General features: G+C 37.7%; 1 protein-coding gene across 2 annotated transcripts in view; it reads right to left on the reverse strand.

The window, feature by feature from the left end:
- SCN2A (sodium voltage-gated channel alpha subunit 2) overlaps window positions 1–8458 on the reverse strand; it is an 87780-nt gene extending 79322 nt beyond the window's left edge. The window contains exons 1-3 of one of the 2 annotated variants that reach the window (XM_055572391.1): window positions 8306–8458; window positions 6370–6687; window positions 5361–5479 (exon numbers count right to left, since the gene is read on the reverse strand). In XM_055572391.1, coding sequence (XP_055428366.1) covers window positions 5361–5479; window positions 6370–6636 — 386 coding nt within the window. In that variant the 5' untranslated portion in view covers window positions 6637–6687; window positions 8306–8458. Of the gene's footprint in view, window positions 1–5360; window positions 5480–6369; window positions 6688–7205; window positions 7385–8305 lie in introns of those variants that run through there. The other variant, XM_055572393.1, reaches the window with a different exon arrangement.
- Between the last annotated feature and the right edge of the window lie 8143 nt (window positions 8459–16601).

A 16601-nucleotide genomic window follows, 5' to 3' on the forward strand; every position in this document is an offset into this window, starting at 1 on the left:
TATAATATTTTACAGAAAACCATGTTGTTTTTGATTTCTAATAGATACCATATAATTTTGGGGTGAACTAGAAAGCTCACTTCCTATTTCATGAATTAGTAAGTTGGAGCCACTGAAAACAACCTTTGAGATACATAGAAGCACAGGTAGATAAATTATATACCCCTAATACATAATTTATACCTGAGGGTTTAGAAATCTGTTAGGTAGAAACAGCAAAGATAGATAGAAACTGCAGTTTCTGTTAGATAGAAACTGCAAAGCATACTGGGCTGATAATCAAAGGCTAAGTCTGAAGTTCTGGCCTTGCCACTTATATAAAATGTAGTCTTATAAAACAGTGACTAAACATGTCTGGGCCTCAATGAACTCATCTGCAAAGTGAGATTGTGGTTGGGACTGACCACATTATGTTTCCATCACTCAACAGCTTCTAACTCTGGTGCTGTATAAACCTTCTGTTTGCAAAATCAAGCCTCAAGAGACTAGAGATTTGTACAGAATCTGTTTGTGGAATTCCTTAAATAATATGAGACTGTTTCGTTGCTAATCTTGCAGCACTTGCTCCTAGAATTGTAGCTAGTACTACCAAGAACAGCTCTCCTAGCTACAAGTTATCAAGTTCCTACCAAGTGCTGTATCAACCCTGAATATTCTCTGAAGGACTAATGCTGAAGCTGAAGCTCCAATACTTTGGTCACGAGATATGAAGAGCCAACTCATTGGGAAAAGACCCTGTTCCTGGGAAAGACTGAGCGCAGGAGGAAAAGGAGGTGACAAAGGATGAGGTGGTTGGATGGCATCGTCAACTCAATGGACATAAGTTCGAGCACACTCAGGGAGACAGTGAAGGACAGGTAGCCCATAGAGTTGCAAAGAGTCAGACATGACTGAGTGACTGAACAACAACCAAGTGCTAGTCACAGTGTCAGGTACTTATATAGTTAGTCTTACTAATGTTTAAATTATGATCGCAAAATATAGATGGACAAAGTGAGATTCAAAACATCTGGAGTAACTCGGACCAAGGTCATAGAGCCAATAAGTAAATCTCAGAGGTAGGGTTTGAATCCAGGTTTTCTGATTCCAAAATCTGTTTTTCACTTTCCTAACCTGTATGAATGATGGGCAGTTCTGCACTACTGTGTGATTTGGACTGTTTTAGGTCTTTGTCACCACTTTAAATACCATCTGTACAGCGACATAATGATGACTACATGTCTCACAGTTTTACCTCCAGCCCAACCCTTTCCTGAACTCCAGACCTGCATTCCATTTAACACCTCAGCTCCTCCACTGAGTGTCTAACGGGCTTCTCAAAAACAAATAAACAAACAAATGTTCAAATTCAAGCTCTTGATTTTACCCAGCATATCTCTCCACCTAATGTTGTCTGTCCCAAGCTCAAGGAGCTACACTTTTCTTTCTTGACCATACTAAACACCTAGAGTCCTCCTTAGTTCTGCTCATTCCCTCACACCCCACATCCAATTGATCAGCATAACCTTGCAGCTTTTCTGAAAAACACAACTAATTTGATGACATTTGCTACCCTCATCGTTTCCACCAAAGCCACCAGCATCCTCTGCCTTCATAAAGGCAGTAAACCCCCAATCTACTTTCTTACTCCACCCTTTCCCCTCAGGCAATCTGTTCTCTACACAGCAGCCAGAGTGATCGTTTTCAAATCTGACTCAGGTGATGACATTCTTTTGCTGAAAACCCTCCGGTCTTCTCTCTCCATCTCATTCAGGGTAAACTGGGTGTCTTACCAACCACCTCCAATGTCAGCCCTGACCTCCACTCTCAATGACCTCATCCCCTTCTACTCTCTACCTTTCCCACTCTCCTCTGGGCACTCTGGGCTCCTGGTTAACCCTCGAATACACCAGGTACACGTCTACGTTCATCCTTTGCTTTCATATTTGCTATTCACCTTTCTCCTTAGATTTCCACGTTGCACTTCCTCACTTCCTTTGGATCTTTACTCAGATGCTATCTTTTCAGAGAGGACTTCCCTGATCATATGATTTAAAACAGTACCTTGCCACTCTTCTCTATTTATGCTTTATTTTTATTGATAGCATTTATCACTAGCTGACACTAGCTGAATTGATTGTATTATCTCTCTCCTCTCAAACACACATATACACATGAATACAGCTACTTGACAGGGACTAGCAGGTTCTATGTTGCATCACAGTGTCTAGAAGAACATTTGCCACACAGTAGGTACTTAGTAAATATTTGTGAATGAAGAAATGAATAACAAATGCAAAGTGAAGGAGAGTGTGCACATTAAGCTAAAATAATAAAAAATTGACATGCAACACACTGAAAATTCTGATAGGAAATTTTAGGAATATGGATAAATTTCTAACTTGTTTACTATCTAGAAAACATAACCATATTTTATTTAACTATCAAAACAAGATAATAGGCACATCAAAAGCATTTTCAGTTTTCAAAATATACTCTGGCAAAAATAGAGTAAGCGTAAGATTTTTCTGCCAAAATCAAGACACAAAGCTAATTTGATATGCAAGAATGCCTAATGAAGATAACAGCTCCTGAAGAAATAAGTCAAGGTTTTCATTGGAAAAAGAGATACCAGTCTAGGTTGAAAATGCCAATTTTTTTTTTTACTGTGAATGACCATTTTATGGATTATAAACTAATGATAATGAATACACAATGCCCTCTTAACTGTGCCTAAAATGCAGATAGCAACCTCAAGCATTTTTATCTTGTAGCAAAAAGCACTTAAAATTAGAAAACCAGGACTTGAGCTTAGGATGTGCATTGTGAGGAATAAGACAAAGTCACTGAGAAAGTTACCTGCCACTGTCCAGTATTATTTACAGCAAAGTTTACTAGGACATACAGTCAAATGTGCATTATCACCAAAAGACCAAAGAATGTGTCTATTTCTACTCCAAGGTAAGATAGCTGAGATAGAATAGTTTAGTTCAGGCAATCAGAGATTTTTTAAAAATCTACTTTTTCTGCGTTAGAGGAAATGTGTAAACGTTTCCTTACAAGAACACTTAAAAGAACACTTGTAAGGTTCTAGGAGAGTCAAACATTCAGTTCAGCAAATCTTAGATTTATCTGGCTGCCTTCACATTTCAACTTACACCACTGCAGACCTCCTGACAACTGTGTCCCTTGAAGGTTTTCTTTCTTCTGGGAAGTAAGTGCAAACTTTCAAATTCTTCAAATTCAAATCGTACCTTGATTCCTAAAGAGAGCCCACCATAAAATTGGTCTTCAATGCCCAGAGTCTCCGATCAGAACTTCTAAAACTACTTTCATCCTCTACCACTGGAAGTCTTTTCCCAGAAGGCTTTATGTTAAGATTTCTGGGTCTCCTAACCTCCTAGAATTTTTTGGAGTGGCGATGATATAATAGCTTTCATGAAATTTTCAAAAAAATATGCTATCTCCCCACAAAAGTTAAAACAACAATAACAACAACAGTCCTGCCTTTTTTCTTTAATACTGAGCTTTCTTAATGTTATTTCTTCATTCATATTGAAGGCAAAATAGATTTTTCTGACCTTTTCAAAACTTCCATTTTGTCACTTGTTTTGCATCTAATCATTTAACTTCTTGACTCATTTGTCACTTACTTCTTCAATTCATACTCTCCCAGTATTTACTATAAACAGAGCAATGGGCTAAGTCTGAATTTTTTGACATGATTTCATGTATAAATTGTGATTACATAGGGATGAACAATTATTTTTAGATACAATGCATAATTTATGGAAAGATTTATTCAGAGCACAGATTTTAACTACTCAAACATCATAATGGACCATAACTTATAGTTCATGAGACTCAAATCTAAATCTCAACTTTATTATTCATTCCTAAAGCTTATTATTCATTCAAAGACATTTTTTCTTTCTGTAAAATGTTTCTTTTATTTGAATAGCAGAAGTAAGGAATCATTATTGCTTAAAAAAACTCACAAGAAAATTATTAAATCTTAAAACATAAATATGAAATTAAAATATGTCTATGCAAAACCTGGGGGTAATGGAGAGGAATGACTTAGAGGTTAAAGGAAACTGAATTCCAGAACTCCGTGCTTCTACAGACGTCATTTGCCACATTGCCAGGCAAGTCTGGGGACATGCTTTACAGCCCAACACCCAGAACTGAGATGAGTCCCCTGTATCAAGTTTATTCTATCTCCTGAATTTCTTATCTTATCTAATTCCCTACCATATCAAATTGAATTATTTTCTAGGCCTGCTAGGGAAAGTAAGCTTTTACACTGTAAGCCTTGAAGCAGGCCCTGGACTGACCATGTTGTAAATCAAAGGCAATGACTCTTTCTAATTAGGAAACAAAATTTAAAGTTGTCCTATCTGAGACTTTGCTTAAGTTTCAGTTTCCCCCTCCTTATCTCTGGTTCCTGACGTGTATCTGTTGCTTATCCCAAGGCTTCTGTGTTCTTCCTGTAAATGTCCCTGACTGACATACCCCCAGTCTTCCAAACCTTTGCCTCCTTGGTTTTTCCAGGTCTGGCTGTCAGTCAGACCACTGTCCCTGGTCTGGAAGAAAACTTCTCATTTACAACTACTCTATTTAACTTAAATCAAATCACGATCTCCCACCAAGGTGTCATTAATTCCATTTCTAGGAAGTAGATACTTCATAAGGAGAATAAAGAATGAAATGAGAATATATGTGGGAAGAGATAACTGCAGCAGGACCCATGAGTTGAATAAAACACAGGAACAAGTGACCAAAAAAAGAAAGAAAAATAAAATAGAAAATCAATGCAAATGACACTTGGGAAAAGAATTGGAAGAAATAATTGAAAGACTAATGCATATACAGTCATATCACAATTATAAACATTTGTAACTCAAAGCTTTCAAATACTAAAGTGAAAAGCAGAAAGCAGTAAAAATTAAGATCAAAAGAAATAAAATTGTATAATTCAGATTATGCAGATATATTCCAAATGTAAAAGTAGTAAAGAAAATTAGTTCACAGAGTTTACCCATTATATAATCTTGTAAAATCTGAAGACTTATAAAAGGAGAGCCTGGTAACACTGTCAAAGTTAATGAAGAAGTCTTGGATGTAGTAGGCAATTCAGAAGGGAGCAGAGGAAGAAAGAAATAAGTAGTGAGTCAAGGAGAGGAGAAATACTTAGAAGATGGGGAAAAGTGGTTCACTTACCTATGATCCCATTTGGCAATAACGCTAAACTGTTGAGGAAGAGGGAAAAAAGAAAGAGCACATAATGTTGCCAACCACATACATTTTTGAAAAATTCCCAACTCAATAAGTTAGTCAAAGAGCAAAATCATATAAGTGACTATTTGAAAAAAGGATATGAATGTACCAAAATCTTAATAGCTAATTTTCTAATAGGGTTGAAGGGAGTTAAAATGTACAGGGCAGGGGTGGCACTGAATCGAGAGATTGCTTTCCCTTTATTCAATACTATAAATGTCTGAAAAAGAAAACAAACACATAAAACAGAAGTTAGAAATGCAATATTAAAACTGAGAACAATTTGAGAAAAAAGTGATACAATTTTTTTAGAAATATGATTTTATAAAATAATAATATACTAACTACCAACATATGACATGATGCTACATATTTTCTCTTTCTGAATGCTATAAACTCCCCTAATTTGGTGAGAGATATGAGGATTTAAAGAACATAAATAAAATATATAGTCATTACCATAGGAATACTTAGCATCACCATCAAGTTTTAATATCAGTATTTTCAAACTGTATTTATAATTCACAAAGAGCTCAAGAATGAGGCTTTGATTACTTTTTCAATTTGATAAAAGCCTTCTCACAGGAACTTCAGTGTTTTCTGGAGGTGCTATTTGATCAAATGCTTTTAGGGGGCACTTAGAAGTCACCTGCTTTTATTTCTTCTTGAGGGAACCATGGAATGGGCCAAATTTATGATGTGAAGGAATAAATGTGCTGAAGATCAAAGTACCTTTTGTAGAGCTAGATATTGTAAAGAAAACTTTGGATACTACTCCTGGAGATATTGTTTTTAATGCATAAAAAGTGAACTCCTTGTCTTTACTTTCTGCTTCACCACACTGTAAGGTCAGCAGACTTTTGCCCTTCCTCATTTCCCCCACTGCAAGATGCTTTTTCAGCTCTCTGCCTGTCCTGGCCGTGGATTCAAATAAGTGCTTCCCAAAGACTCTAGGACAACGGGGCTATGGCATGGTCAAGCCCATTACTACCATAGTGATACTTCAGACAGAGGGGAGGTGGCACAACATTCTTCACCTAACATGCCTGGCACTAGTCCAGAAGCAATTAGGAAGTAGAGGAAATAAAGGCAACTTGACTAAGAACTCACTTTCTTATTGATATAATAGGGATCCAGATCCTCCAGTGGCTCTGACACCATTTCTGGAGGAATGTCTCCATAAATAAATGGAAGGGATTTTCCTGCTTCCAAGTCACTATTTGGCTTTGGGCCACTTTCATCATCCTCATCCTTGCGCTCTTGTTTGGGTCTCTTAGCTTTCTCTTCTGCAATGCGTTGTTCAATAGCAGCAAGGGATTCCCTGGTAAAGAAGCGGAAGCTGTCAGGTCCTGGCGGTACCAGCACTGACTGTGCCATCTTTTCATCCTGCTTCTTTAATCACTGTTTAGCTCCTTGCATAAGAAAGTGCTACGGAAACAACAGAGAGAGAGAGAAAGACAGAGAGGGAAAAAAAAGCAATGGTCATTAGGATAAAAGGGCAATGACATGATATTGAGATATCATACATATAAACGAAGCTATCTGTAATATTTTACTAAGGAAGCTGCACTTGGCATTCAGGGGATTCGCCTGCATGCATTCATCTGCTTGCATGGAGATCTATCTTTCACATTCAGTAGGTGTCTATGAGGTAATCTAATCTCCCACTCCCAAAATGTTTTAAGTGAAAATATCCAACTCGGAGCTCAGAAATGGAGGATACTGGTTTGTGCTTGCTGCTTCATTTGTGTGAATTATTTTGGCAGCCATCTTTTTCAGCATCCTTTCTGGAAAAAAAAAATATATCAGAGATCCATAACAAGAGATGAATAATCACTCAAAATTGTAGAACTGGGGTGTGTGAAGATCTTGCATGTATCTCTCCATATTTTTTTTTCCATGTTCCTTTTGGCCCAGTTAAAGAGCTGATTTGAAAATCAGTGCACCTGGTGAAGAGCTCTGGAAATCCTGAAATGCCAGGCTCTGGAAACCTAGGTAGATTCTGCTTGAACGCAAGGAGCGGGAAGGAGCAGGGGATGCCCGGTTGTATTTGGAATTGCTCGGAAGCTACACAGGAAGGGACCTGGCTCCTGCCAAACCAGGCAGGAAGTCACCCACATCAGAGGTCTGGAGCTTGGACCCCCTGGTTGAGCACCTGCTGCTGGTTAGTGTAATTGCTTCCTAAATTAACGAATTTGCAGGACCTTAGGAAATACTGTAGAGAGAGCTCATTTTCTCAAATGGTGCCCATTTCTTAAAAATCCACATAGCAGATTTGGACTTGAAAAAATAAGGCTTAAGATAGTTTATCTTTAACATGAGCTCCATTTATTTTGGTTTTTGTGGTAACATAAATGTGGTTTTACTATATTCTAACCGTATTTTATTGGGCTAGCATATATAATTTAAGTGAGCACACCAATCATTTCAAACGTTCTCTCTGAATCAGTGGCAAGAGTTTCTGTGCTTTCTGAAACAATATAACCAAAATCTTGACTCCTGAATGCCGCCTATATACAATCACTTATCTATTTTCCTTCTTTGTAAAATATCAGTCCATTTTAACCCTTACCCTCCAGGAATGAGCATTACCATTTAATTATATGAGGTGCATTATCTAAGAGTAAAATTCATTCATATCCAGGTCACTCCTGCAGCGTATGTCAGATCAAATAGGGAAATCTAAAATAAGATAATTACTGCATCATTTCCACATTTTTTTTTTTTTGAAGTAGACCAGGACCTTTCAGCCACCAGCTAGCAGATTGCCCTCTTAGCATCCCAGTGCCTCTAAAACATCCCTCATTTTCCTCACCCATCCCCGGAGACCCTTATGCCTAGTGACAGGCACAGGAATGAAGAAGGTCCCGGCACACTTCAGGGAGGAAACTGCCATGCCTGGATGCTCTAACAGAAGAGACATGCTAAAACATGCAGCCAGCAGCTTCAAAATGAAAGTGGTCCTCTGCAGATTCCCCCAGGATTCTACTGTAAAGGTAGAGAAGCATCACAGAAAATAAGCATAATAAGAATATTAAAACATTACCCCTGCAGAGTCTTTTACACCCAGAGTTTAGGATTGATAAGCTGGCACCAAGAAGACTGCAGCTAAAATTCCATCATGCTTTTTTTTTTCTTTTTTTCATTTTTTTTTAAAAATTCTCCTTCAAAGACCACACCTAACTTCCTGTGAAAGGATTCTGGTAACTGAAGTAAGACCAGGCATTTCCTGTGTGGGGACTACAAAATGGCATTATTATAGCTACCGCTAGGGGGCAGAGGAGCTGTGACGAGAAAACCCTCAATGTACACACAGACGCGTGTTTGAAACAGCTCAAAGCTCTCAGTAATGGAGCTCTGATCTTCTAAAGGCTTTTCTTAGAACGTTAAGACTTAGCCGGTTTCAATCACTAATTTTGTTAATGAATAATGCTTCTGTTCATGCTTTTTATATGCTAAGCCAAAAGTCACTGAATGGATAAAAATAATTCAAAGTAAAAAAGAAGGCAAATAATAAAGGGCTAAAAGTAAAAACTTATAAAACAGCAATTATATTAATGAAAGTCTTACCTACATGGGATTTTAACATTAACCTCAGACCCAGAGTCTCTGAAATCCAATAAAGGCCCTTGCTAGTTCAACAAAGAGCTAGCTAAACTAACTTTCCCTAGAAATAAAATTAAACTAATAGGACACCAATCTTATTTTATCTCTAATTTAAGTGGCAGAAAAGCAACCAGAAAACCTGAAAGCCAAAAGGAGACTAAATTCCAGTACTTAGATTAATAACATAGTTAAGATTTGAGGACTAATATGTGCCAGTCACTGACTGGGCTGAGTCTGCATATTCTATATCATTCCATCTGCCCACAAGTCCATCACATAAAGGCTTTCATGATCCTTATTTGAAAATTTAAGAAAGGAAATACATCGAGGTTAGGAAGTTACCTCAAATCACACAATCAGGATTCAGACTCAAAATCTGTGAGCTTTATTCAATTATACTATTGCTAAGTCACTTCAGTCGTGTCCGACTCTGTGCGACCCCATCGACGACAGCCCACCAGGCTCCCCCGTCCCTGGGATTCTCCAGGCAAGAACACTGGAGTGGGTTGCCATTTCCCTCTCCAATGCATGAAAGGGAAAATTGAAAGTGAAGTCGCTCAGTCGCGTCTGACTCTTAGCGACCCCATGGACTGCAGCCTACTAGGCTCCTACGTCCATGGGATTTTCCAGGTAAGAGTACCGGAGTGGGGTGCCATTGTCTTCTCCATTATTCAATTATAAACAACACAAAAACCGAAACACCTGCTTATGTAAGTAAACCTAAAATAAAGATTAAATAAAATCAGTAAGAGGAAACAATTATAATCAGAAACAGTCATAATTGTAGTGCTAGTGGTAATGAACTCGCCTGCCAGTGTAGGAGACACAGGAGACTAGGGTTCAATCCCTGGGTCTAGAAGATCCCCTGGAGTAGAAAATGGCAATGCACTCCAGTATTCTTGCCTGGAAAATTCCATGGACAGAGGGGCCTGGTGGGCTACAGTCCATAGCGTTTCAGAGAGTCAGACACAACTGACCACATCTACATTTTTTGCATATTTTCTGGCTTCACCATTTTCATTAGAAAGGGTATTTTTTTTTTTAAGTGTTTGACCTGTGATTTTCTTTTTTCAAACTTTAAACTTTTCACTTTGTGTTGGGGTATAGCTGATCCAACAATGTTGTGATAGCTTCAGGTTCACAGCAAAGGGATTCACCCACACACACATATCCACTCTCCCCCAAGCCTCCCTCCCATCCAAGCTGGGACATAACATTGAGCAGAGTTCCATATGCTACACAATAGGTTGGTTTTCCATTTGAACATAGTGTTGTTACATGACCTTCCCAAACTCCTTAACTATCCCTTCTGCTGGCAACCAAAAGTGTATTTTCTAAGTCTATGAGTCTTTTTCTTTTACTTCCGCAGGTAAGTTCATTTGTATCATTAGAAAAACTGTTTAAGACGGGCAAGAAGTAGATACTGCCAAAAAATAATTCTGTAATTCATTCTAGCAAGTCTCTTTTGGTAATAGAAGCAAAAGAATGACCCAAAATGGCTTAGGTAAGAGAAAGAAAGAAACGAGAAAAAAAAGAAGAAGAAAAGATTAGGAGGAGGGATGGAGGGAGGAAAGTGGGGAGGGAGAGAGGGAGGAGAGAAAAAAGAAGAAAAGAAAGGAAAAGGAACATGGGGATTCATTGTCAAGGTTTGTTGTCTAAGGCTAGCTATAGGCATAAATGCTTTGGAAGCCCAATGATGTTACCAGAATCTAGTTATGCTGTATGCTTTGGCTCTAACTTCTATTGTGATAGCTTTTTGTTCCTTATTATAGTAAGATGCTATAGCATCTCTGGCTTCCCAATATCCCAGATTTAAATCCAATAGGGACAAAGACCCAGAAAAAATCTCATTGCATCTCATTAGCTTCAGCTGGGTCACATGCTTATCCCTGAAGCAATCACTCTGTGCAGGGAGATGCCATGCTTTGTGCTTTGATTGGCTTCTCCTAAGCCAATGCCTCATCCTGGAACTAGGAGGAAGTTCTACTTGCAACCTGTGAACAGTGAGGATTGTGGTGGTGGTACAGCAATATTCCTGAAATGCAGAGCTTGTGTACTATTACTGGAATAAAAGGGGGTTGATTCTGGCCAACAAAAACAAACAAGCAAACAAGTATGCTCGCTGGGCACAGAGTGGTCGTATTTGCAGTGTTTCAATACTCAAGTAGCTCTGTGTGTGCTTGTGTAGGTGTAGGTGTTACAAGAGGGCATCAGAGGGCAGACACACTGAAACCATACTCACAGAAAACTAGTCCATCTAATCACTAGGACCACAGCCTTGTCTAACTCAATGAAACTAAGCCATGCCCGTGGGGCAACCCAAGACGGGCAGGTCATGGTGGAGAGATCTGACAGAATGTGGTCCACTGGAGAAGGGAATGGCAAACCACTTCAGTATTCTTGCCTTGAGAACCCCATGAACAGTATGAAAAGGCAAAATGATAGGATACTGAAAGAGGAACTCCCCAGGTCAGTAGGTGCCCAATATGCTACTGGAGATCAGTGGAGAAATAACTCCAGAAAGAATGATGACAGAGGATGAGATGGCTGGATGGCATCACTGACTCGATGGACGTGAGTCTGTGTGAACTCCGGGAGTTGGTGATGGACAGGGAGGCCTGGCGTGCTGCGATTCATGGGGTCGCAAAGAGTTGGACATGACTGAGTGACTGAACTGAACTGATATACACACATATATGGAGAGCATAGAGGGTATGTTTATACACATATATCATTTTCTAGCTTCATCATTTTCATTAGGAAAAGTTTCATTGCCTTCCATGTATATCATTTTAAAGACTTAGAAACCAGGCAAGAAATTTAGATTACTTCCTCAGAGTAACTTGTCCTACCACAATAAAATATTTTACAAATCTCTATGATGAGCACTAACTTCATTTATCAAATGAACACAAGCATACTACAGAGACAGTTCAGGTTTGGTCCTATGCGACTGCGATAAAGTGAATATTACAATAAAGTCAGTCACAGGAATTTTTTGGTTTCCCAGTGCATACACAAGTTATGTTTACACTATACTTTAGTGTAAGTGTGCAATAGCTTTATGTCTTAAAATGTACAGAGCTTAATTGAAACTTAATTTATTGCTAAAAATTACTAAAAGTTCTAATCATCTGAACCTTCAATAAGTCATAATCTTTTTGTAACAGTAACATCAAAGACCACTGATCATTGATCACCATAACAAATATAATAATAATAAAATGTTTGAAATATTTTGAAAATTACCAAAGTATGACACAGAGACAGGAAGTGAGTAAAGACTGTTGGAAAAATGATGATGATAGACTTGCTCAGCAAATGGTTGCTGAAAACTTTTAATTTGCAAAAAAACACAATAAAGCAAAGTGCAATTAAAAGAAAAACAAGATATGCCTGTATCTGAATATTCTAGTCTTATTTTACAGATGTGCTCAACAATAGACTAACTTGTTATACAAAAGATTCTATTAATAATTTAAAAAGTAAACTAAGAAGCAAAAAATTTACAAACTGTTTTGCCAAATATTTGGGGGACAGTGATCAACATAGATAGTGCTTATTTTTTGCCAGGCATTATTTTAAGAAGTATGTTGTTGTGTTGCTAAAGTGTGTTACTCGGCTATGCCTGACTCTTTGCAAACCCATGGACTGTAGCCTGTCAGGCTCCTCTGTCCATGGAATTCTCTGGAGTGGGTTGCCATGCCCTTCTCTAGGGGATCTTCCTGACCCAGGGATTGAACCTGGGTCTCCTGCATTGCGGGTGGATTCTTTACCATTTGAACCACCAGCGAAGCCCAAGTGAAAGTTTTAGCCTCTCAGAAGTGTGTGACTCTTTGCGACCACATGGACTGTATAGCTTGCCAGGCTCCTCTGTTCATGGAATTCTCCAGGTAAGAATATTGGACCATGTAATTTTTATAACTATCTGATAAAGTAGATATTGTGATCATCCTCACTTATAACAAGAGGAAACTGGGGTACCAAGAAGTTAAATAATTTGCAACATGTATAAGTTCTCACTGTTAGAAGTGTAATCAGGATTTGAACCCATGCTCCCAGGCTACAGAATCTGTGTTCTAACCATCATGTGCTGCTTCTTAAGTCATTTTCCAGAATTATTCACTCTCACGAACACTCCCAAGATATGTGAATTTACATTAGTTGTATGATCACCCCTTTCTCTCCCATTACTCCTAGTCAGTGAATGTGTCATAGGATATTTAAAAGGATAAACCACCAATATTTTACCAAAACATCCAAGACATATGATGAACAACATCTAAATATTTTTTCCGTTTCAAATTGACTTTTGTAAAATATAGATAGGAATCATAGTCTCTTGTTTCTGATTTTCTGGGATGAGATTTTCAGAAGTCATGCACATTAGTTTTTCTTGCATTTGCTCTGCCCTTGGTTAACATCATACTGACATTTTATGAGAAAGCTAAATGATATATGTTACATAGTTTTTAAATTTCATTAGTTGTACTAGTTTACAGGCAGAAGATTTTGTATTACAACTTTTAAGGCCAGAGGCTATATTTGGGAAGACCTATAAATAATGGGAAAGGCAAGCAATGTTATTTTAAGTAGTTGGAAAAATAGTTAGAATTGGATTTCTAGATTCTGATGACATTTCTATGTTTCCTTTTCAATTCCTTCTTTTTTAAATTTGTCTCATTTATAAAAGAGGAACATTAATTTTCTAAATTAAAATATAAAAGAAAAATTAAGCCACGTTATTACACATAATGATATCTATAAAATAGCATTACATTTATATGAAAGGGCAATAATAAAACAAAGAAGTAATAAATAGTATATGACTTTAATTCCTTTCCATGAAGATCTACATTTATATAAATAAGTACTCTAAAGTTAAATTTATATGAAGAACATTATTGGCTTAGTACATTTCATAGATAAATAATTATAAAAGTTTATATCATAATTAGTGACTGTGGATAGCGTTTAAAAAACTTAGAGGATTTAGAACCCAAGAATTAAGAAAGCTGAGAAAGACTAAGGGATCTCTTTTTCTGAAAGTGATCTTTTAATTCTATTTTACAACTATTATTTTGAGTTTTCTTCAGCACATTAATACTGTTAACAAGCCAAGGAAAGATTTGCTAAGTATTACCTGAAGATTTATTTTCTGTATTTTCTAGTTTCTTTATTCCATAGGTTTGAGTCTATTTTCTCACAAACTCTTTAATTGTCACTTGCTGTGTTTTTGCATATCCTTATCTTTTTAACCTTGATCCACTAGCTCAATTCTGTAACTAACAATTTTCATAAGAGCGAGAAAGATCTGAATAACTAGACTTATGTGTTGCCTCACTACAGATTAGAGAAAGAACATAACAGAAAATAAAAGACATAGGCTCAGTATGTACTGTTCAGTATTCCTTTAAATGACTGTTATGTTTTAAATACATTTTGTTTTTCTTTAACAGAAATGTACTCTGATGTTATCGTGATCCCTGGGAAATATCATTCGATGTTAACAATAACCACTTTCAAAAAATTTCCTGGAAAAAAACATTATATATGAGATACGCCTCTATTTTTATACAAGCATTTTTATTTTATTGAAAGTAGAGTGGCAACTTGTTTCTACATCCTTTCTTAATTTTCAGATGTATTAAACAGAGATTCCCATCTGTGAACTACTTCAATTCTGCCTAAATGACTTATCAGCCAGAAGTCCACCTCTAATCTGATGACATACCAGTTTGCTTTTTGATGGATTGATCATACTGGAATTACAGAATTCTACTTCTGGTATTAATAGTCAAGCAAGGATGAAAATTTCCTAAGGTATGATCCTCCCTATGAGAATGAGACATTTCCATGTGCTCCAAATTCTTTAATATTTCTAGCTCAGTTTTCTTCAGTCCTTCTGTGTCACTGAGTACTGCTACCCAAAACTGTCCCCCTCAGCCTCCATCCTCTTTAATAGGAGAAAAAAAAGTGCCCTCTCAACTCTTAAGTGGGATAGTAGATCTGAATGTCGGGGCATCTTCCCCAGGAAAGAACAAGAAAGCAGAGCCAAGACCAGAAGTTCTTTGGAATGAAAAACAGTGCTCTCTAAAAACAGGTACGTTCCAGAGTGTCCTGGATACAAAACTTGTGCGTGCCAGTGTGTGTGTGTGTGTGTGTGTGTGCACGTGTGTGTGCACGTGTGATGCACGTGTGTGCCTCAGAGAGACAGAGATCTAGAGATGAGAATGAATGCATAAAGAGACCACAGATTTGTTTCTTCATGCCATGTTAACACGATCTAAATTCTGGTTCTACTGGTTACCACACTTAATTCTTGTAATATTTTGTGAAAGACGTAGTATTATTGTCACTCTCCTAATGTGCGGTGTGATACAGGCTTATGGTAGGCTGTGTAACCTGGCATGGGCACACGGAGCCAGCATTTAAACTCACATGTGTCTGATGTCAAATTCTAAATAAACTTCGTTGTCCCATTTTCCATCAAGAGTGAGAAATGTACCACTGATTCACAAATTGAGAAGGGTATTGTGAAATACATCTGATTTTTTAAGTCACTGGATCCCCATCTATAGCTCAGATATTCATGGGATACTCTACGCCCGTGGGTGTGTGAATGCCTGCGTGGGTGCTCAGTTGTGTCAGACCCTTTGGGACCCCATGGACTGTAGCACCCCCAGGCTCTTCTGTCCATGGAATTTTCCAGGCAAGAATACTGGAGTGGGTTGCCACTTTCTTCTACAGGGGAACTTCCTGACCCAACCTGCATGTCCTGCATCTCCTGCATTATCAGGTGGATTCTTTACCACTAGCTTCACCTGGGAAGCCCACCCTAGACCTACTACCATTAAACAAACTGGTGGCCTACCAGGGATTACTGTTTCCCCTTCATAATCTTGCTATTGTGAGGCTAGCTTGACTTTTTGCTGGAATAAGATTTAAACTCTCTTAACCTCAGATTTCACATCAGTTGAAATGAAGGCTTATTTTGAGTTTTATGAAACAAATTTAAAAAGAATAAACTAAGCACTATGATTGAGACATAGTAGATGCTTAGTAAATGCTGGGTTTTTTTTTTTTTTTCCTTTTTTCAGAGACATCTTAGTGCTATTGCTTGTCATTTCAGTAATGCCTATCTCTCCATTGTCCCATCTTCCTTATTTTATCCCATCTTTTGTGGTTTCCAGGGTCTAGCATAGTACTTATCTGAGATCAAGTGTTTAGTAAATCATCGATGAATTAACAGTTGTAACCCCGTATTTATTCAGGAGTTTTCTTGGTCTTTGTTTTCTTTCCAGGATAATTTTTGTGTCATGACACCAACTAATTTTAGATTTCTGATTTTGTTGTTGTTGTTTCAGTTATATAGGACTTTACAAGTGACTTCTTACATCTATGGCACCTCCATATGCTGAGCTAACTTTACCTAATCCATGCCCTTAACCTAAAGTCAACTACTATCCTCACTGTCTCCCCTCTCCATCCAACCCATGTGTACTCACACACCACACACCTGCACACGCACACACACACACACACACGCATATATAGAGAGATATGTTTGTTTCTGCTTCTCTAGCTTATTTCAGCAGCCCAGAAAGTTCAACATTCATGTATCTACTTTTCACAATCTTATCAATTCATCACAAGCCATTGTTCTGTAAATTTTTCTTCCTCCTCTGAATTTCCATTATATCAATATTTAAAGAAGAAAAAATATCACAGCATTA

The sequence above is a fragment of the Bubalus kerabau genome, chromosome 3 (genome assembly GCF_029407905.1).
Source record: "Bubalus kerabau isolate K-KA32 ecotype Philippines breed swamp buffalo chromosome 3, PCC_UOA_SB_1v2, whole genome shotgun sequence".
Taxonomy (NCBI): Eukaryota; Metazoa; Chordata; class Mammalia; order Artiodactyla; family Bovidae; genus Bubalus; species Bubalus kerabau.